The following is a 22,674-nucleotide window of genomic DNA, read 5'->3' on the forward strand; positions in this document are numbered from 1 at the left end:
TCCCTACCCCAAGATAATTTTAAGTATCAATTTTCTCAAACAAAGGAGGCATGGATGAAAGAACTGTTACAGGGGAGGGCAGGAAGGGGTGAAGGACTGGTAGTACTGGAACCATATTCTCATCAGAACTAGGTCAAAGGAATAACATAAAAATCTAGAAGGGTATTAAAGTCTTCTTAAACTTACAAAGAAACAGGAGGGCTAGGGGATAGGATAATGGAGGGATTCTTGAAAGGGTGGGCAGATTAAGTATTAGGAGGGATGAGGATTAGGGAGATAGTAACTAGAAGTAAATTAGAGGAGGAACAGACAAACAGCCTAATGTATCTACAGCAAGGAGTAGATAGAGCCTCAGGCCTGGAGTCAGGAAGACCTGAGTTCAAATCCAGTCTCAGACACTTACTAGATGTGTGACCCAGGGCAAGTCACTTCACTCTGCCTTAGCTCCTTATCTGTAAAATGAGCTGGAGAAGGAAATGGCAAACCACTTCAGTATCTCAGCCAAGAAGACCCCAAGTGGAATCACAAGGCTGAAAAATGACTGAACAACAAGGCGGGGGGGAAGAGGACCCAGGACCTTGGTGGAAGCCCAGGCTGTGACAGGTGATCCAGCAAAGGAGACTGGAGGAGTGTGGTAGAACCAGTACAAAGAACCCAGAGGGAGGGCAGTGTCACAAAAACCTAGAGAGAAAGTGGTCGACAGTGTTTTGAAAGCCTTTATAGTAAAAGTGAAAATATTAAGAAACAATGTTTAGTGTAAGTATTTAATTTAGTATTTATTTTCAATATTTAATTATAAACAATATTTCTCTGATCTAAAAGGCTCTTTCCAGACTTCCTAGCTGAAAGGTGAGTTAGGTCAGACAAAAGGCCTTTCTCAGGGAAATACATCAAGGTGGTTAACAAAAACAATACAAAGAGGATCTTTAGTCTGCTTAAGAACATAGCCTGAAGCCTTAAACTAAGGACCAGCCCTTCTCCATTTAGAAAGGAAGCTTAAAATAGGGGATCTCAAATGGAGATCTCATATTTTAACTCCAGGAGAGCACTTGAGGGAAAGTACTTGAGCTGAGTATAGTTTGGAATGTTAACCACGAAATTATATTTTAACATATTATGGTCTTTTCCTTGTTCAAGAGTCCTATAAATGCTACCTGAAATTATCTTGGGATACAGTCATGTCAGGGAGTATGGGAACTATGCCAATTTGGATATCTATTTACTAAGCTAGGAATGATTTGCATATAGAGTACTATTAAATGAGATAAAATTATTGCTGGTAGACGTGTTTCAAACACAAAATGTAAATATGACTGTAAATATCAGTGTAAAATTTAATACTGTTCAATTTTTCCAGTTATGTCTGGCTCTTCATGAGCCCATTTTGGGTTTTCTTGGTAAAGATACGTGAGTGGTTTGCCATTTCCCTCTCCAATTTCTTTTACAGATGAGGAAACCGAGGCAAAGAGGGTTAAGTGACTTGCCCAGGGTCACACAGCTAGTGAGTGTCTGAAGCCGGATTTGAACTCAGGAAGATGAGTCTTCCTGACTCAAGGCCCAGCACTCTACCCACTGAGCCACCCGGCTGACCTTTACATTTTCTTAGCGTTAAAGACTATAAGGAAGTCAAGATGGTGCTAGATGGCAAGTGAATGCAGTCCAGGACTTGGAGTCAGGAAGGCTGATGTCTGAATTCTGCTTCGAATATTTTAACAGCTGTGAGACTGGGCAAGTTGCTTAACATCTATGTGTCTGAGTTTCCTCATCTGTAAAATGGGGACAACAATGGCACTTACCTCCCAGCACTGTTGTGAGAAGCAAATGAGTTAATATATATAACATCATTTTGCGAACTTTAAAGTGCAATGGAAATGTTAGCTATTACTACATTTAGCAAACACAGAGATCACTGGTAACTCCTAAGAAAGCAGAGTCGTTTGAATAATAAGGATGGATGCCAGCCTGTGGAGAGGGGTGAGGGGAGAGAAGGGGAGGTGCCACTGTAGAAGGCTTTCTCAAGAAATTTATCTGAGAAAGGAAGGAGATACAGGACAACAGCTAGTGGGGACAGTTTAAGGAAATAAAGGCTTTTTAAGAATGGTGGGAAGACACAGGTATTTGTAGGCAAAAAGGAAGAAGCCAGTAGATAGGGAGATATTAAAGATTACAGGGAGTGGGGAACAGAGTCAGGACAATACACATATATATATACAACATACATTTCCATGGGAGAGAAAGGATTGGCAGGGAGACTGTGTACAAATTAACTGACTGAATTTACTAGCTGGCCTTGGGCATAAGACCCTGTTTCAGTTTTATACCCCATCCATTCTAGCCACATCATCATTGGCTGTGTACTGATCCTGCTCCCCTCAGCTTTCTATCACCCTAGAACTCTCTGGTCACCTCTCCTCTATCTGTGGTCTTCACCTATTAGAATATAAGCTCCCTGAGGGCAGGGACTGTTTTTAAAAAATCTTTGTATCTGCAGTATTTGCAACAGTGGAGCAGCTAGGTGGTGCAGTGGATAGAATGCCAGGCCTGGAGTCAGGAAGACATCTTCCCTAGTTCAAATCTGGCCTCAGACACTTACTATCTGTTTGACCCTGGGCAAGTCACTTAACCCCATTTGCCTCAGTTCCTCATCGGCCAAATGAGATGGAGAAGGAAACAGCAAACTACTAAAGTATCTCTGACAAAAAACCCCCCAACAAATTCAAGAAGAGTCAGACACAACTGAGGACTGAACAATATTCAGCACAATAAGTAATCGGCTGGAAAGCAGTGCTAAGAGCTTCATAAATGCTTTTTCATTCATTCATTCTTTCTTGGTGGCATCACCAACTAGTCATGAATAATGATAATGATACTATTTCCATACAGATGACTCCCTATCTAAATCACCAACCTTCCTCTCCTCACCTCTCTCCTGAGCTCCAGGTCATCTCGGCTTATCTAATGGACATCTCCAGTGGGCTTTCCCACTGGCCTCTCAATTTCAATGTGTTTAAAATGGAACACATTCCCTGCTCCCCCCACCTCTCTTCCAGACTTCCCCGTTACTGTCTAGGGCACCACCATCTTTCCAATTCCCCAGGATCATGACCTCAGTGTCACCCTCAGCCAGAGACTCATACTCACACAATGAATCATAGCTAGTCTGACCTTTTCTATGGCAGTAAGATGTCTCCCATCCATCCCCCTTTCAACAATCACTCAGCCTTCACCCCTGGTTTAGGTCCACACCACATTGTCTGGCATTCTGCAAGGGCCTCTCACTGATCTCCCTGCTTCCCCTTTCTCCTCTCTGATCCGTCCTTCAAACCACTGACCAAATTAAATTCCTGAAGTGTAGGCCTGAATACATCACTCCCATCCTGAAGATTTGGTGGCTCTCTACTGCCTCTAACATAAAATACAAATTCCTGTTCAGCATTTAAAGTCATTCACAATCTGCCTCCAATCTAGCTTTCCAGACAGCTCTTACATTATTCCTCTCTAACACTTTACCAATTTCCACCTAAGCAGGCTTACTTACTCCAGCCCATATAGAACATTCCATCTTTGACTTCTGGGTCACTGGACAGACTGTTCTCTATGCATGGAATGCTCTCTATCACTGCCATCTCTTGGGACCTCTAGCTTCCTTTATGCATTATTTCAAGTGCATTGCCCTCTGGTTGTCAGAGATCACCTCTATAATGAAATGACTGTTTTTTTTTTTCATCTTTAATTCTCAGTGCACATCCTGGATCTTCCCATTAGAATGTAAGCTCCTCAAGGGCAGGAAGTACTGCTTTGAAATAACAATAATAACACAGCTAATATTTATATAGCACCGTATACGCTATAGTGCTAAGTGCTTTATAAATATTATCTTGTTTGATCCTCACAACAACCGTAGGAAGTAAGGACTATTATTATCCTTATTTTACATATTAGGAAATGGAGGCAAATAAAGGTTAAGTGACTTGCCCATGGTCACACAACCTACCATAGTTTTTCTTGAACAAAAGGTGTTAGGCCTTCCTAATTCCAAGTCTAGTCTCTTATATATTTCTTCATGCTACTTCTCAATTGTTTGGTTCAGAAATGTGATTAAGCCATAAATATTTTTAGTGGTAAATGCCAACTAAGGGCTTAAACTTAGTTGCCCATATATTGTTTCTTTAACAGTCATTTGTTTAATTTAGTCTTTTGAGGCTGAGAAATGACTAATTAGAAATCTTATAGAACAAAGGCAATAAAAAAATGTTAACAGATATAAATTGTTATTGCTTACTCCCCTTTCTATTTCCTAATTTATCATGTTTCAGGTTAGTAAACTTCTTGAGTATTGGAGCTTAATAACTGTTTTTCATTAGCTATATTCTACTATTCCATCTTGTTACAAACTAACCTTTAGGAGCAGTATATATAGTAAATGTGTTGGTGCCAATAGTACTTACTTCAGTTCTCTGCTAAGAACTAAATTAATCCTGTCTTTTAAAGGTCGACTCTTCTCAGGAAGGGAGAACCAGGTCTTCTTCCCCATTATCAAGAGATTCTGTTTACCTGTAAATCAAATAGAAAATTTAGAGTACATTTTGATAATTAAATATATAAAGTTATTACAGTGACATCTAGTGGACCGTCTTCTCTTGCATCATTTTTGTTGGCGAAGAATGCTTTAAAACAAAGTTAACATTTCCCTCCCTCCCAAACTACTTTGTCTATTATGAAAAATGAGATTCAGAGTTTTCCCCAGTCTCCTTATTATGTTCAGAAGGACATTATTGATGAAATTGCACTGACTCTCCCTATCCTGATCAAACTCCAACCTGAATTTGTAAGTAATTTAATCTAAGGTAGGGAACCTCCATTATGTTCTGCTTAGGATTGGTTGGAGATGAATTCTTCTGTTTAGATAGCCCAAAGCTGGGAGAGTGGTCTGATAAAAAATAATTCCTCTGTTCAGAAGTAAGAAAATGATGGGGTGATATCATTCCTATGCACCCTATATAAACTGTGTACCTTAATCACAAAATGAGTTCAGTTCCAACCCTGCAGCTCCCACGCACATGCATGCCACTTGCTTTGAGAGAAATAAACAACGAACTATACAACCTAATTCTCTTTGTTTTTCTTAGACCAAACTCTGTGTGAGGTTGACACTATATACTCTATATTTATGCTGTCTGTACATTCTTATAAATACCTGCCAAATTCCCCATTAGAGTGTAAGTTTATTTTGAATGGGGATTGTTTCATTTTTTGTATTTTTATTCCCTGTGCCTAGCAAAGTGAGTGGCATATAGCAAGCAAGTGCTTAATAAATGCTTGCTGAATGATTTAAAGTTATCTTAAGTTTGGGATAACAGTTGTGGGATTACTATTTTATAGGCATCTTAATAGTTTTGAGTGTTTTTAATATGGAATTATATAATTGGTTTAAAAAATACCAATTTGAATGAAATGTGTCTATTTTAGCCTGACTGGGACAGACACAGCACAATGAGGTGTTATCAAAAAGCATTCATTAAATGTTTACTATGTTCTCTGCACTATGGTAGATGCAGAGGCTAACATATATGAATATATGTGCATGTTTACTCTTAAAGAGCTTTCATTCCATCATGTTGGAGTCTTTTTTTTTTTTTAAGCAATTGGGGTTAAGTAACTTGCTCAAGGTTACACGCCCAGTTATTTCTGGGTGTGGTGGTAAGTATCTGTGCCCGGATTTGATCCCCAGGTCATCCCAACACTGGAGCTGGTGCTCTTACTTGCTGAGCCACCTGGCTGCCTGTAAGCAATCGGGGTTAAGTAACTTGCTCAAGGTTACACGGCCAGTTATTTCTGGATGGGTGCTAAGTGTTGGAGCCCGGATTCGATCCCCAGGTCATCCTGACACTGGAGCCGGTGCTCTTACTCGCTGTGCTACCTGGCCGCCCCTGGAGTCTTTTAAAAGTCTTTTCCACATTAGCCACTAGTTTTACCTATGCCACCTATATTGCATGGTTTATTCTTTGAAAAATAAAAATGTATTGAGATTGCTATTTCCATTATTTAAACTCCCCCGATACCTCTCCTCTTTTACTTTACAGAGACTATCTTTTAAAATGAATAAAAAAAAAAACCAGCAAGAGAAAAAACCCCAGAAAAACTGATCAATACATACCCCCCCCTCCAGATATTATAATTAATTCTCCATACCCAAGGAAAACCATTGCCCTCTGCTTCCAACCCTACAAAGGAGTCGAAGAAGGTGTCTTCTTATTATACATCTGCTTGGTAATTTTACAATATCAATTCTTCTTAATTTTGTGGAAGATATATAAAATGGAATGTCGTCATTGTGTATACTGTTTTTCTGGATTTGTTTACTTCACTTTCCATTACTCTGTATTTACATTTATTGGTTTATAGCACAGTAGTATTTCATTAAATTAATATACTGCACACTGTTTAACCATTCCCCAATCAATAGACATCTACTCTGTTTACAATTCTTTGCTCATACAAAAAAGAATATGGAGCCTTTTGGTTTAATCAATGACTTTCGTGGGGTATTTGTGTACTAGTGCAATCTCTGGCTCAAAAGGTATGGATAGTTTAGTCACCTGATTCTAAATTGCTTTCTAGAATGTTTGTACCAATTCCCAACTCCACCAACAATGCTTTAATATGCCTGCCTTTCTTGATGTTTTGTCATCTTTTTCAGTTAGCTGGGTTTGAACTAAAACCTCAGGGCTGTTTTGATTTGCATTTCTCTTATCATTAGTGATCTGGAGTATTCTTTCATGTTATTGGTAATAGTTTACAGTCCTTTTGAGGACTATTTGTTCCTGACCAAGGACAGCTTATTGTTTGGGAAGTAGTTTTTGGTTTTAACCAAGTTGATCAAACTTTTTAATCAGAAAAACATGATATAAAGCTTTCCCTTCTTAGCCTATATTGGTTAATTTTGCTTATGCAAAAGCTTTTCAATTTCAATGAAAATTATCTATTTGATCTTCGGTAATTACCTCTCTTTCTTTGGTTAAAATTAATTTCCTACCCATAGTTGTGAACAGAATGCGATCTATTTCTCCTCTAATTCTTTTATGGGATCATCAGGTCAGGTCTCAATTTTGAATACATTGTGGAATATGGCCCAAGATATTGGTTTACTTCTAATAAAACTTATTGTCTTAAAACAGAATTCATTATCTTTCTCCCCAAACATCCCTATTACTGTAGAAGGCACCACAATCCTCTCAGTCATCTAGGCTAACAATCTAGAGGATAACTACACCTCCTCCCAGTCACTTCCTGGCCCCCATATCCAATCTGTTGCCAAGCCCTGTGGGTTTTACCTTCACAACCTGGTCTCCTCCCACCTTCCTAGTCTTTTTACCAAACTACCTGACTCACCCCACCCCTTCCCCCCTACTTTGTAATCTAGTGATAATGGCTTAGAACAAGACATTCAATTTCCAGACTCTATGCATTCGTACTGACAATCCCTTACTTCGAGAATTCTCTTTCCTCTTCTTAGCTCCCTGCCTTTCTTCAGTTAAAATTCTATCTCCAGCAAACAGCCTTTTCCAGTCCCCCCCTGAGATTACTTCCCATTTACACTGTATATATATTTTGTAGGTACAAAGCTCAAATGTTGTCTCCTCTATTAAACTGTGCTCCCTCTGAAGGCAAGGGACTGGTTCTGTCCCCAAGGCACTGCCTGACACATAAATGCTTGTTGACTGAGAGGGAGTGGGGTCAAAAGTAGCTCCAAAGATTTTTTTCTTGTGAGACTGGAACCTGCAACAACAGAAACAGCTCTCTCTACTTGGGAGTCAGGAAGGAACTTAAGTTTGAATCCGGGCTCTGTGACCAAAATGTAAGTTAATAGTAAGTAGTAGCATGGAAGATAGTCTCATGAATGGGAACTGGGAGGTCCATTCATTCAACAAATATTTATAGAGTATCTACTGATGTCACAGTAATTACAGGAGTGCAGATAGGGAAAGGATTTGAACCAATTCTCATTCAGAGTCAAGAAATCTTGATACTAATCTTTCACACCTTCAGTCTGATCCTGTACTTGAAAACCTTTAATGATCCTGTCCCCATATTCTCTATAATAATTCTCTGACATACAACATATTATTATATAGAGAATTTTATTGTATGATAGATAATATAAACGTTTGTGTAAATATATTAAATATAAAACATATACACGAAATATTATATAGAGAGAAAATAAGAATTCTTTAATTATAATTACCTAATTTAAAAAAACATTTATTTTAAATTTATTTATTCATTCATTTATCCATTTATTGCTTTTTTTTTGGAGGGGGGAAGGCAGAGCAATTGGTGTTAAATGACTTGCCCAAGGTCATAGGGCTAGTAAGCCTTGTGTCTGAGGTCGGTTTTGAACTCAGGTCCTCCTGACTCCAGGGCTATTGCTCTATTCACTCACTGTGCCACCTAGCCGCCCCAATCACCTAATTTCTTAGTTTGGGATTCAAGGCCTTTTATAACTGTTCCAGCCTAACCCTTTTATGTGTCCTAGGCAACAGCCAAATTGAACTCCTTGTTTTTCCCAGCACTTGTTCCCCAAACTCTCCAAGTTCATACCTTTGCAGATGTGGTTCTGTCTCTGAATAAAGTAAAGAGCCAGAAATTTACTCTGTAGGACAATGTACAGGATCATTCTTCAAGGCCCAGGCTGTGCTACTTCCTCCACAAAGGGTCATATACTTTTACTATGAAGAGATCTCACCTTTTACACTTTATTTTCCTGTTATGCTACAAAGATAAACTACAGAACACTCCATCTCCAAATTCTGGGCATTTCACTGTAGTTCCTTCATGACTACAATGATCCTCCTCCTCATTTTTACCACCTGGCTTCCTTTAAATCCCAGTTAAAATCTGCCCTTCCATAGAAAGCTTTCTCAATCCTCTTTAATTCTAGTGGTCTGCCTCTGTTGATTATTTTTAATTTTTTAATTCTAGTGGTCTGCCTGTGTTGATTATTTTTAATTTATCCTGGATGTGGCTTACTTGGGCACGGTTGTTTGCATGTGATTTCCTCCAAGAGACTGTGAGCACCTTGAGAGCAGGCTTGTCTTTTAGCTTTTTTTTTGTATCCCTTGTGCTTATTACAGTACCTGGAACACAGCAGGCACTTAATGTTTATTGACTGACTGGACCCTGCTTTATGTTCCCTATTAGATTACAGCCCCTATCATCTGGCATAGCATTCATCAGGAATCAGATAAACGTTGTTTCGACCTAAGGAATGAAAGCATCTGGCAGTAGTAATACACTTCAAGGAGAAACTGATTATGATAGCAGCCAGTTTACCTTTATAGCAATTTGAGTAGAACATGTACTCATTAATCTAATTATTGACATTGCTAATTTGTCTTGAGGAAAAGGAGGAAGGAAAACGATATATAAACATTGAAAGATAAAACTAAAGAAACCATAGCTAAATCCAAAAACCTGAGTAAAGTTACTTTTGGAAAATGATCTAGTGCTTTTTAAAATGGACAAAGACTGCAACATTACAAAATCCTTGGGAAAATATGCTAACTCTATCCTGGTAGTGAGATAGAGGGAATAAAATGTTTTCTAGGAGTTTTATTTGGCATTTTTCTAATGTGAGGGGTGTACCAAGTCAAGAAAAGATTGTTTTCCTCTGTTCCTAAGCAATTTGCTGTATTTAAAGTGACCTATTTATTTTTATGAATAAATCTTTCATTTATAGTTTTGGAGGGGGAAGATGCCTTCATTATGTTTCTACCAATGGTGGGAGAATATGCGCAAAGCATCCATAAAGACTGAATAATTAAAGGAAAAAAGTTCCTTTCATTTAAATCTGGTCTGTAAACCACCTAGCTCAAGACGGTTGTTGTGCACCTTAACACAGGGTCCATTCTCCATTAAAATAAAAATGCCAGATTACCTTCCACTGAAGGAGTTGTAGTCATTTTCTGGAAGTACTTGAATTCATTCCTAATAACAGGAGAGATACAGGATTAGGCAACATACACAGTACAAAGTTCATGCTGACGGACTTTGCCTAGGAGACTCCAGTGGGTTCTTCACACTGCCCAGCCCCCCAGAACTCTGGTCTGATGACCTGACCTTCAAAGGGCCGGTGCACTTCACCCCCAGGAGCATTTGCAGCCTCCGGCCCTCCTCCTTTCCCGGTCCCTAAAGGCGAACCCAGAAGGCACTGGAAGGAGCCCCTTTTAACAACCCATCACTCAGAAAATGCCCACCACGCCCCAGCTCGGGGCAAATTGGGGGGGAGGGGGGCGGCATGCCCAGGCGTCAGTCCCGTCCCGTCCAGCCCCGCTCCACTACGCTCTCCCCTAGGCAGGTCAACCAACCAAACGAAAGGCATTTATTAAGCGCCTACAGCTTGCCAAGTACTAGGTTAGGCGGTTGGGATACAAAAGAGGCAAAAGGAACTAACAAGCGATTGATTCCGCATGCATGAAGCCCCAGCTCCCGACTCGGCCCAGGTGCGATGGACTGCCTACCTGAGTGGGGGCCAGGGCAAGTCCCCGTTCTTCCCTATGCCCATGTTCTGGGCCACGGCGACTATGCAGTTTATCGTGGGGGCCATGTCTGCAAGCAATCAATTTCTAGGAGGCCGGCGGAGCAGGGGCTCTTTCCCGGGCACCTAGAGAAGAACGGCGGAGTCCGCGCGAGGGGCCGATTGGAGGAGACGGACGCGGGCTCCCCTCGGGCCCGCCCCCGACCTCCCATGTGCTGGCTCCCCCTCGGGCCCGCCCCTGACCTCCAATGCGCGGGCGGGGGCATGACGTCGTCGTCGCGCGGGCTGAGGCCTGGGAGCTTAGGCAGCGCGTGGTCTTTTACGCGTGCGCGCTGGGGCCCGGGAGGGTTCACGCTAGAGGTGGGGGGGCTCTCGCGCCGGGCTCCGCAATTCGCGCCATCCGCCCGCTCGCCGGCCTGCCCCTGATGCCTCGGCCGAAGTCGGTCGCCGGCGGGGCCGGTGCCGCCGTGCCTGCTCCAGCGGCGGCCAGGCAGGCGGTGTTGAGTCGATTCTTTAAGCCGGCCGGACACCTGAAATCCTCCTACCAGACGGGGGCACCTGGGAGCCCTAGCTATGATTCTGGAGCGCCCTCGGAGCTGCAGGAGCAGCGGAAGCAGCAGGAGCGTCCGGTGCGCTCGGGTCTGGAAGGGGGGCGGGCTCTCGCAGCCAGCGGAAGAAGGCGGGGTCTAGGCTTGGAGAAAGGAGGGATGCTGTGCCCCGAGCCAGACAGTAATTCAGGAGAGGGGGGACGGGGGGGGGGGGGGGGGGGGAAGCCGGGGACTGAGGCCAAGTGCCCGGATGCCGGGCGTTCTAGGAGGCTTTGGATTGGACGCGTGAATCCTCTCAGTTTGACTCTTCCCTCCAGCCAGGTGTAGCACTACCCATCCCCCACACGATCCCAACCTCCCGATGTTTGGTTCTTCTGGGGAGAGTTGAGGGAGGAGGGGAAGAGCAGAACAAAGTGCTGCATAGTAATGATAATAATACTATATATACAGCACGTAGCACATATATAGTATTCAATAATAATAGATGATGATAATTATAGTTAACATTTATATAGCGCTTACATGATGATAATGACAGCTAGCGTTTATGTAAAGCTTTTTTTGTTGTTCAGTCGTTTCTCAGGCGTGTCTGCCTCTTCATGATCCCATTTGGGGTTTTCTTGGCAAAGATACTGAAGACATTTCCTTCTCCAGCTCATTTTACAGATGAAGAAACCGAGGCAGACAGAGTAAAGTGACTTGCCCAGGGTCACACAGCTAGTGAGAGTCCGAGACCATCTCAGGAAGATGAACCACCTAGCACTTAATAATATTAGAAATGATGATAGCAGATATTTATATCGAGCTTAGTAATAATTGATAATGACAGCTAGTATTTATATAGTGCTTAGTAATATTAATGGCAATGATAGCTAACATAAGTTACAATAAAAGGTAACATTTATGTAGTGCCTGCTATGTACCATGTACTGTGCTAAATCTCTTGATATCAATGTAGACTACTCATAACTAATAACTAATAAATTAATAAAAATAAAGTTAATTAATATATTGACATGATCCACTGTCATCCAATGTGGAGATCTTGTAACTCTGGGGAAGGTACTTAACCACAACCTGCCTCTGTTTCCTAATCTGTACAATAAGGATTGTAATAGCACCTACCTCCCAGGGTTACCATAAGGATCAAATGAGATTATAATTGTAAAGGATTTAGCACAGTGCACGGTGTGTATGACCACATATAGATGGAAACCATGGCATACCATAGACTCTGAAGATTTAAACATTTCATGTCAGCTAGAGGATGATGGTGAGTCACACAGTGGGCATAGGTAGCTTCAGCACATTGCTAACAAATGGCACTGGAGAAGATGACAGAGAGGGCACTCTCAGAGACATGTAAGATCAGAAAAAGAAAGTTGACCATCCTTATAGCTAGAGCTAAAGTTAACTAATAACTGATAAATTAGTAAAAATAAAGTTAATATATTGACATGCTCCACTGTCATCCAATGTGGAGATGGTAAGTAGGCAAGTGGATTAGATATATTGGATATCGGATTTTGGATATCATATTGGATATTATCTCAGATGTTTCTTTTTGGCAATAAGCATTTGGTGTCCTCTCAGATATTTTGAGAATCAATCTGTCAGCACCCTCAAGATTGTGTCATTTCTAGCATGGAAATTTTTGTGTTTATTTGGTCTTTTTCCCCCATTTTTTTATTTGGTCCTATTTTTTCCCCATTTTTTTGTTTTCTTTGACATTTCTTCAATGCTTGTCCAGGATGTTCCTTAGGAAGCAGACACAAACTGTTGTTAGGATTGAACCCAAAACCTTTCTAGCATGGCCAAGATTACTCAGAACTTGTGTTCATATGGCATAGTCTTTAGTTGATCAATCAACACTCATTTATTAATTGCCTGTTGTGTGTCAGGTATTTGCTAGGTTCTAGGGATAGAAATCCCAGAATGAAATAATACCTGCTTTTAGGAACCCAAAGTCACATTCAAGTTGCAGTGAGCTTTGGAGGAAAGGAGATGAATGTCAAGAAAAAATCATTAGACGATGAGTTCTTGGAGGCTTTGGAGAGAGTAGTTACAGTAGAATGGTGGACATGCAGATCAGGTTACAGTGAGATGTGGAATGAGTGGGTGTCAATAAAAAGAGAAGTGAGCTCAAACATTTATTAATCATCTAGCCACTGTGAGCCTATGTGCATTGTACCATAGGCCTGAATGCAACCACTCTGGTGGAGCACTGAAGTTAAATTGTGTATTTTCAGAAGACCAATTGGTATACAAGCAGTAAATATACACTACTGTTTCTGGGAGTTTAGTGGTAAAGGGCAGGAGACATCTAAGGTGATAACTTGAGGGTAAACTAGGGTCAAAGGAGTTTATTTGTTAATTTTTTAAGATGGGGGACTTGAACGTGTTTGTTGGCAGATGGAACAGATTTGGTGGAGAGAGACAATAAAGATGGGAGAGACAGAAATTGATGAAATAGGATGTAAGCAAGCTCCTTGAGAGAAGGGATTTTTTCATTCTTTATTTTTGTATGTCCAGCACCTAGCATAGATCTGCCATGAGGTAGGCTGAATTTAGGAGGGGTTTGGATCAAGGACTGGGGAGTAGTTAGTAGCTTGACCAGCTTGAGGAAATAATCTGGAATAACTTCTGCAGACTGTGCCACAAGGAATCAATGAGAGAGATGCACCCAAACATCATGGTGGAGCAATGAGGTCCCATTTGTAATTAAATTGTGTGAGTTTGCAAGGGACCAGTTGGTAAATTTTTTGTTGTGTTTCCCTCTTAACAGAAAACTTCTAACAGTGTTGTCCCAAAGTGGAACTGGTTGCCTTGGGAGGTAGTAGGTTGTTCCTTGCTGGAGGTTTTCAAGGGGAGGCTGGATATGACCACTTGGTGGTAGTGTTGTAGAAAGGATGGGTTGGAGTATATGCCCTCTGAGACCTTTTTCAGTTCTGATATTCTTTGTTTCTGTGATTCATGAATAGTTTAGCAAAAGTGATGGACATGACCTGTGCTGTGGATTAACAGAGCAGGGACAGAAGAAGAGTAAAGAGGTAGAGGATTCAAGAGTGGACAGCACACTATTGAAATGTTTGACTAAGGGGTTGAGATTGTGAGGGGAGGAAACGAAGGCAGATAAATGGTGATGGATTGGGAGAAGAGGGAAGGAACAAGTAACAGGAGGTCATGATCAAGGGGAAAACCAGGTCATGGGGAGCAAGTTTGTGGGAAAAGGTGGAAACAGAAGATTGTGGTTACTCATTCTATAACTTTTCTGTTTGTGACAAGGGCACCATCAGCCTTCCGTTCACCCAGCTTTGAGTTACCCTTCATTCCCAATTAATACCAATTGTTGATTTTGATTCCCCAACATATACTCCATCCATCCCTTTCTTGATACCCACATGACTAGCATTCTAGTTCAGACCCTTATTACCTCTCATGTGGGCTATTGCAATTGACTCCTTACTTCTGATCTCTCTCCTCTCCAATCCACCTTTCAAACAACCACCAAATTGACATTCCTTTTTTTTTTTTTTTAAAAAACACTGTCACCCCATCTTGCCTAGCAGCCCCCCAAGGGTCTCATCCTCCATCCTTATTAGCACAGAAACTTTGAACTGCTAGATTTTCAACCTGGACTGGTTCTATTCTTCTTAAGGTAATATGGTAGCCCCCTGATTCCAAGGACTCACTATATTGGTGCTGGTCCTACTTTAGGGAGGTTGTAGCCCTACTGCTACTGAGAATTCCTGAACTCAAATCAATCCAGCAACCTGAGCTTCCCCAGGAGGAGGGACTGTAGGTGTGGGCTACCCCACCTATCTGAGCTAGCCAGGCCTAACCTTGTCACTTCCTTGTTTAGGAAGTGTTGGTGGCTTCTTGATTCTTAACCTTGTGTCTGTGCTAGCGGATCTTGTTCTTTAGTCCTGCCTTATTTAAACTGATAGATAATTATTCCAACTTTGGGAGATTGGTTAGTGGCTACCTGATTATGTATAAGCCTCAGAAGATAAGTGTAGAACATCTAAGTAGGTAAGTAAGTGCGTAGCCAGGTGGAGCAACTGATACAGAGCTGGGCCTGGTGCCAGGAGAACCTCAGTTCACATCCAGCCTTAGACACTTAATGACTCTATGATCTTGGGGGAGTTACTTAAACACTTTGCCTCAGTTTCCTCATCTGTAAAATGGAAGTAGTAACACCTCTCAGGGCTCTTGTGAGGATCACATGAGACAATAATTGTAAAGCACTTAGGACAGTGCCTATATAAATGCTAGCTATTATATTAATAATCGTACTTAAATGGGGGTGAGTTGAGTTTTGTATGTCTCAATATAATAATAGCTAGAAATTATGTCATGCTATAAAGTTTGCTAAGCACTTTAAATATATTATCTCTTTTGATCCACAAAACAAACATATGAGGTAAGTTTTACTATTAACCTCATTTTGTAGATGAGGATACTGGGATTAAATAGTTTGTACAGGGTCACACAACTACAAAATGTCTGAGGTAGGATTTGAATTCAAATATTCCAGACTCCAAGCCCAGAGCGCCATCTGCTATACTACCTAGGTCCAGCTTTGTGAATGTCACTTTGAATGGGTTGCCTTGGTTCTCAGTAGATAACCTAATACAGCAGTGGGGAACGTGAGGCCTTGAGGCCACATGTGGTCCTCTAGGTTTTTGGGTGTGGCCTTTTGACCGAGACCAAGTTTTACTGAACAAATCCTTTTATTAAAGGAGATTTGTTGTGTGAAGTTTGGATTCAGTCAAAGGGCTGCACTTGAGGACCTAGAGGGTCACATGTGGCCTTGAGGCCACAGGTTTCTTATCCCTGACCTAGTACTTAAAGGGATGAAGTTTTCTTAAATGGTGGAGGCAAGAATATGAAGGACATTCTTCACTTAGGGTGTGTGAGTTAGAACATTTCAGAAGTAAAATTTCAATTGCTCCATGGTATTTAAGTTTCTTCAGGTTCTGAAAATGGAAATAATGATAAATCATATCTTAAATTTTCATGTTTTAGGCCTCTGAAATTAATGGATGTAAGAAGAGGTCCCTGGAATATGATGAACCTGTTAACAAGAGAGCAAAGCAAACTCGAGGAGATGAAGGAGAAGAAAGTGATACCAGGATAGTCGGGAGCTGTGGTGAGTTCCAGATTGATAGCCCTTCACTTTAACCAACCAAAAACCTGACTCTCTTGCTTCTTGTGCAGTGACAGTGAAGTTGTTGGGAAACTTTATGCTTTTTTTCTTTCTCTTTTTAAATTGTTTATCAATATCTTTGTTGAAACTGCACAAAGACTTTTGAGACAGTCTGTATTATTGTTATCATGGCGTAATAATATTTCATTTACATTCATGTTTAGCTATTCCCCAGTTGGTGAGTTCAATGCCTTTTTCTGTGGGGAAAGAACATTTTTTCTCATTATTTGTGAGTGGGGTGTCTATTCCACATACAGGATCCTAGGGTTGCACTGTCTGGTTTGGGGGACAGGGGGTCTTGAAGGAGCTCCATGTTGGCATTCTCTAGTACATTTGGTAACTTCTCAAGGCTGGATTTTTTGTTGGTTAAAGGGGCATAGTTCAATCAGAGTTTTTGATGAGTAGTTTCATTGTAGTACTCTCAGTGAGAACCTCTAAGGTAGAAAAATTAGGAAATTTTTTTTTGTCCTACAAGAGATATCAATCAGTAGGGGGTTAAAAGCAAAATGTGTCATTTCATTGCTTCCAGGATGTGTGACTCACATTTATGGAATCATCTTCCCCCCCTTGCCAAGGAAAAGTTTCACTTAGAAATTTATAAACCTTCAAAATAGGTGATATATACAGAAATAGAGAGTTAGCACTTAAAAAAGAGCCAGACGTGATAGGTAATATATTTTTTTCTTCTATGAGAGAGATGGGATGGTGACATGGTGGTGGTAGTATTTGTAGAATCCTTTTGCCTTTTGTTCTTAGACTTACCTCATCTTTTTGGGGTTTTCCTAATGAATTCACTCCCTGTTCTTTCCCCTTTACATCTAATACTCTCTTTTCCTTTCTAAAAGTAATTTTAGAATTCCAGTGTTGTTTCACCTTTGGAGCCTGATATGTTTTGTAGTTTGGGCAAGTGGTATCTGTAGCAGCTCTTTGCTTACGAGTCCTGATTCCTGTTTGAAGTGGGGCGGGGGGAGAGAGAGAGAGAGAGAGAGAGTGTGTGTGTGTGTGTGTGCGTGTGAGTGCGTGCATGCCTCTGTTTAGGTTGTCTAAAATAACCAATTTGCAATTTACTTTCAGTATATGTGTTTTTCTTTGTGTTACATACCTGATTGTCATCAGTTTCACTTTCAAGAGATGCCAAATCATAAGCAAGACAAACTTTTCGAGATGTAATTCCCAGAGATTTATTAATTTTGAATAACGAATGAATGCCCTTATAACTCATCTACTTATAATACTGACCAGCATTTATTTACATCCTTATATAAAAAGATCTATTGCTCAGTAAAGAACCTACTTTAAAAAAAATTTGCTGATTATTAATTGCTATTTAATACTGAGATCTTAAACTTATATTTTCTTTTAATTTAAAAAATAAACTCCTAATTATTAATTACTATTTGATACTGAAATCCTAGTCACATTTTTTCTAATTCTAAAAATAAACTTCTTTTTTTTTTTTTTTAAAGCAATTGGGGTTAAATAACTTGCCCAAGGTTACACGGCCAGTTTTTTTTTGTGTGTGTGTGGGTGTTAAGTATCTGAGGCCAGAACCAATCCCGGGTCCTCCTGATTCTGGGGCTGGTGCTCTTACTCACTGTGCCACCTAGCTACCCCTAAAAATAAACTTCTGATAATTATTAATTGCTGTTTGATACTACCAAGATCCTAAAATCTTATTTTTTCTTAATTTCAAAAATAAATTTCTGCTAATTATTAGTTGATATTTTATTCTAAAATACTAAAGTGATATTTTCTTCTAATTTCAAATTGAAGAGCCAAGAAGATGTCTCAGGCCCAGGATGGTTTTAAAGTCTCTGGAAAAGTTAAAAGAATTCTGCTGTGATTCTGAACTTCCTTATAGTAGAGCTCCATCTGAACTGCCCCAGGGGAGATTGGCAATTTTGCCAAAATGTACAGATTTTGAAGATATCAGCCTAAATGCAAAGCATGTTGTTCCCTCTGAAGATTCCAGTTCTCAAATGAGTCAGAAGGTATGTATCTTGTATCCGTAGAAGCATTTATTGAGAGCAGATTAGGTTATGATTCCTACATGTAGGGTCCATTGGCACCATGGAAGGGACTCAGAAGTATATGCTTTCTGTCTTTCTCTAGCCAGTTGCATTGTGGCAAGTCAGAGCTGTGGAACAGAACCAAGAATTGCCCATTTCACTTTGGGACAGCTCTCCTGGGAAATTTTTTTATATCAGGCCTTAGTTTACCTTTTATAACTTCTGCTCATTATAACTAGTTATGTTTTTGGGTCAAACAATTAGTCTAATTCTGCTCTTCCAATGCCACCTAGAATTGAACTTATTCTGGATGTGTTGTGAACAAAGTGGTATACTGCAGGACTACCATCCTGCATAAGATCTTAGAAGCTATGCCTCTCAGTGCAATCCAAGATTGCATTAACTTTCTGTCTGAACATATTACACTGTCAACTGATAATCTCCTAAAGTCCCCATTTTTAAATAAATAAGCTGCTGTGTGACCATTCTCCCCCCATCTTGTCTTGGAGAATTGATTAGTAAAGTAAGCTGGAGAATGAAATGGGATCAGATATGACTGAAAAATGACTGAACAACACCTGTTGTCCTATTGGTGAATGTTGTTCGTAGAATTGTAGAATCTCAGAGTTGGAAGAACCTCCAGAAGTAATCTGTTTCTACCTGTGTCTGAACAGGAATTCTTTTTGTAACATTGCAGATGAATAGTTGTCCAGCTTCTTGAATACTTGCAATAATGTAGAACTCACTCAAGCAGCTCATTCCACTCTTGAATGGTTCTCTTAGTAAGTTTTGCTTGGTATTAGGTGGAATCAGCTATGTCTGCAACTTTTAGCACTTTGTACAGAGCCTTCCACATAGCAGATGGTAATAAATGGTTGTTGAATTTGAGGTATTCTCTTCTATCCAATGATCCTAGTTTTAATTTCTGGAATTAAGTAAGTCTAATTCCTTGCCTGGGATTGAGCAAAACAAATATTCCATATCTGTTTACATACAGAAGGGTTTTCTCTCATGTCCATGGCTTCCCTTCTCTCTCTGTCCCCCTCCTTTAGGTCTTCCCTGTTACAGCTCCTTCATGATGCTTTGCCACCTTTATTTGCCCTCCTTTTGTATGCCCTGGAGCTTGTGGGGGCTGTTTCTAAACTGTGGTACCCAGATTTAGGCACAGGACCATAGATGTATTTGAAGAGGACTCTCTGTGCCCTCCCTCCTCACCTGTGTCTCCTAGACTCCCAAGGTTCTTTCAAATGCCACCTGTTTTAGGTGATTCTGATTTTCTTCACTTCCATTTTTAGTGCTATGCCCCCAGAAATGACTTTGTATCTATTTTATATATACTTATATATGTATGTATATGTGTGTGTGTGTGTGTGTGTATGTATGTATGTATGTGTGTGTGTATTTATGTGCAGGTAGTTTACTGCACCTCTGCCCCAAGGGTAGGGACTGTTCAGTTTTCCCTTATGTTATTCTTAGCACCTAGTAAATTGCCTGATAGTAGACTCTTTTTTTTTTGTTGGCAACTCAATTTTATTTTAATTAATTTGTTTGTTTCCTTTTAGTTTACAGGATTCAATTCCACAATTCCTTGAGTTTCACATTTTGTCCCCCTCCCTCCTCTCCCCGCCATGGCGACATATAGTCAAATATAGGATCTGTAGATACTTTCACATTATACATTAGTTAGGTTATAAAGATGGATGAAAATGCTGGAATGAAAAATGGTAAAGAGGACATAAAACCAAATAGAAGGAAAAAGATCAGGTATTTTGCTTCCATCTGGATATAAACTCAGTTCTTTCTAGTTCTTTCTCTGGATGCACATATTTCTCTCCATCATGAGTCTTTTGGTATTGACTTATATCACTGCATTGCTGAGAGGAGTCCAGTCTATCAAAGTTGGTCATCACACTGATAGTAGACTCTTAATATGTGTTCTTTCAAATGGATGAAGAATTCCCTCATTTTGGACATCATTCTTATAGAACCATAGCCTGAGGTGATATTTAATGTTTTGGCTGTCACTTCATACACACTGTTGGCTGACATTGAACTTGTAGTCTGCTCACAGCTTCAGATCTTTGTCGTACAGCCAATATGTATGTGGTTGATTTTTTTTTTTAACCCAGCTGTTGGATTGAACCTTTTGGCAGCCAGGATGGTGAGGGCCTCAAGTCTGTGATGTCTGAGGATCTCTGAAAGGAAATGGAATTGTTTAGACTGAAGAGGAAAAGATGTGGGGAGGCATGATGGCTGTCCTCAAGTATTTAAAGAGTGTTCATATAGAAGAAGGTTTAGATTTGTTCTGTTTGGCCCTGTAGTACCCATGCAATATTTATAGCACCCACAATCACAATAAAGACTGTGACTATAAGTATAATATGATGTTTGATCACAAAATATACCAAACTCTCCAGATAGAGGATAGAACCGAAGCATTTATTTAGACACCAGAAAACCAAATCCCAAAACCATAAGCCGATTCCATCATAGTACCAAAGATAATCAGAAACCATAATAACACCGAGAGCCACAGCATCCTTCAGCCTTCCCACAAACCAATACGAGATCAATATCTACTCACGAGCCTATCTGACTCCTTGCCTGAGCATCCTCTCTCTCCCACCATCTTGCTAGCTCTGACCACCTTCCTGTGAGCTTTGCTTCCCTTCAGCAAATTCCTTCCATCACAGGCTCCATGTGATTACATTCAGCCTATTAGGGGGCAGAGTTTACTTTCAAAGCAGGGGAGGTCTTCATACTTCCCCCTAGGTCTATTCAGGGGCAGGGAAGATCTTCAAATTCCCATTCCCATTATATTTGGGCTCAAGATCTTTCATGTTCCTTATATAGCAAAAATACCTTCACAGTAAATGAGAGTTTAGGGATAACTGGTGGAAAAACTGGTGTCAACAGAATGTTGCAACAATATAACAGGGATAACATAAAAACTTTGCACATAAAATGAAAGCTTAGTGTGGGGGCTTGGGCACAAGCATCCCATCCTTCCCCCCTTGAATGAATGGGGCTCAAAATCTTGGGGGGAGGGGCGAAGTTCTCTTCTCCAAAGCTACTTCAAGCTGAAATTGAACCTAGAGCTGTCCCTGCCCTAAGAGGTCCCATCTGAGAGTTCAGTTCTTTAGCTGTCATCTGGAGCTTGGTCAATGTCAGGTCCAGAAGGTCCCATTCGGAAGGTTAGTTCTTTAGCTGGCATCTGGAGCTCAGTCAACACCAGGTCCAGAGGTGGCACATCACAGTCATGGACAGGGCGTGACATCCAACTTAAGCAATCAGTCATCTGCAGGTGGAGGGTACCAATCCTACAGAAAACAAATCTTGCAAACAAATTTAACAGACAAAAAGTCAAAAAGAAACAAATATTGGGTCAGCTGTGCCTCTGAATCACTATCATAACCTCATTCACAGGAGAATATATGACACTGTCCTCCTTGCCGTATTCCAATGGTTCAGTACACTGCCACAAGTGCAGCACATTGACTACCTCCACCTACCCAGAATCTTCTTTAATCTGAGTTTCCCTGAAGGTGGGACAAACTTGGATACAATGGTTCAGGAAGATCTGAAGGGGCAGTTCTCACTTCTCTATTCCATCTAACATCAAGTCCATTTTCCTGATTCATTTTGTATAGTTCATTAGATGGAACACTATCAATTTTTCTAAAATCTACCCCTGCTCTTAATAGAGTAGTAAACAATTCTTTTCTTGACAATCTATTCTGACTTTGAATCCACTGGTCATTTACTCTTCTCTCTCAAGGAAATTTATCGTTTTCCCATTCTCCTAAGTCACTTAGCTGTGAAATCTTTTCCAGTACCTCTGACAGAGGGTGTCCTATTTCACCAATTAGTAGAGTCAGAAGTAGGTTCTTATATGCAGGAGGTGCTGTCTTCACCATGATATTTCTATGAGGAACTGCTAAGGGGATATCATGATACATGTCTGCATTTCCAGCCTTGATAGCAGTTTTCATTATTTCCTCTTTCAACTTTCTCATACAGTCTCCAAGTGAGTACCAGGGTCTGTCTCCACTAGGCCACATAGAATCACCAGGATACATTCTATTGCATCCAGTAGCAGCTAAAGCTAACAGATTGGTTGTATTGTTACCTCTTGACAAATGAAAATCTCTAAAAGCTTGCTGTGCAAAAGGATTCTGGCAAATACTTTCACATTTCAAACAGTCCACTGTATCTCTCACTACCCCAGCACCTCCTTCGTCACTGATTCTTACCATCCAAGACACTTAAGCATTCTCCTGCCCTTTGGGTCAAAATATCAGTCATCTTTTGGGTGAGATCCTCAAGTATCTCCTTGAATACTGCTTGTTCTTCCTGACTCTCTTGCTT

The 22,674-nt window shown here is 40.6% G+C and overlaps 2 protein-coding genes across 5 annotated transcripts in view; one reads left to right on the forward strand and one right to left on the reverse strand.

Annotated features, from left to right (window-relative positions):
* DHFR (dihydrofolate reductase) overlaps window positions 1-10,755 on the reverse strand; it is a 38,806-nt gene extending 28,051 nt beyond the window's left edge. Inside the window, exons 1-3 of the mRNA XM_069085033.1 lie at window positions 10,524-10,755; window positions 9,941-9,990; window positions 4,449-4,554 (exon numbers count right to left, since the gene is read on the reverse strand). Coding sequence (XP_068941134.1) covers window positions 4,449-4,554; window positions 9,941-9,990; window positions 10,524-10,609 — 242 coding nt within the window. The 5' untranslated portion in view covers window positions 10,610-10,755. The remainder of the gene's footprint in view (window positions 1-4,448; window positions 4,555-9,940; window positions 9,991-10,523) is intronic.
* A 32-nt stretch (window positions 10,756-10,787) lies between these two features.
* The window catches only part of MSH3 (mutS homolog 3), a 229,874-nt gene continuing 217,987 nt past the window's right edge, over window positions 10,788-22,674 (forward strand). For 3 of the 4 annotated variants that reach the window (XM_069085027.1, XM_069085028.1, XM_069085029.1), the window contains exons 1-3: window positions 10,788-11,169; window positions 16,117-16,240; window positions 18,071-18,288. In XM_069085027.1, coding sequence (XP_068941128.1) covers window positions 10,789-11,169; window positions 16,117-16,240; window positions 18,071-18,288 — 723 coding nt within the window. In that variant the 5' untranslated portion in view covers window position 10,788. Of the gene's footprint in view, window positions 11,170-11,190; window positions 11,270-16,116; window positions 16,241-18,070; window positions 18,289-22,674 lie in introns of those variants that run through there. The other variant, XM_069085030.1, reaches the window with a different exon arrangement.

This window comes from Petaurus breviceps, unplaced genomic scaffold (genome assembly GCF_028583685.1).
Source record: "Petaurus breviceps papuanus isolate PSGF00001 unplaced genomic scaffold, PetGlider_PUasm1.0 175, whole genome shotgun sequence".
In the NCBI taxonomy this organism is placed as follows: domain Eukaryota; kingdom Metazoa; phylum Chordata; class Mammalia; order Diprotodontia; family Petauridae; genus Petaurus; species Petaurus breviceps.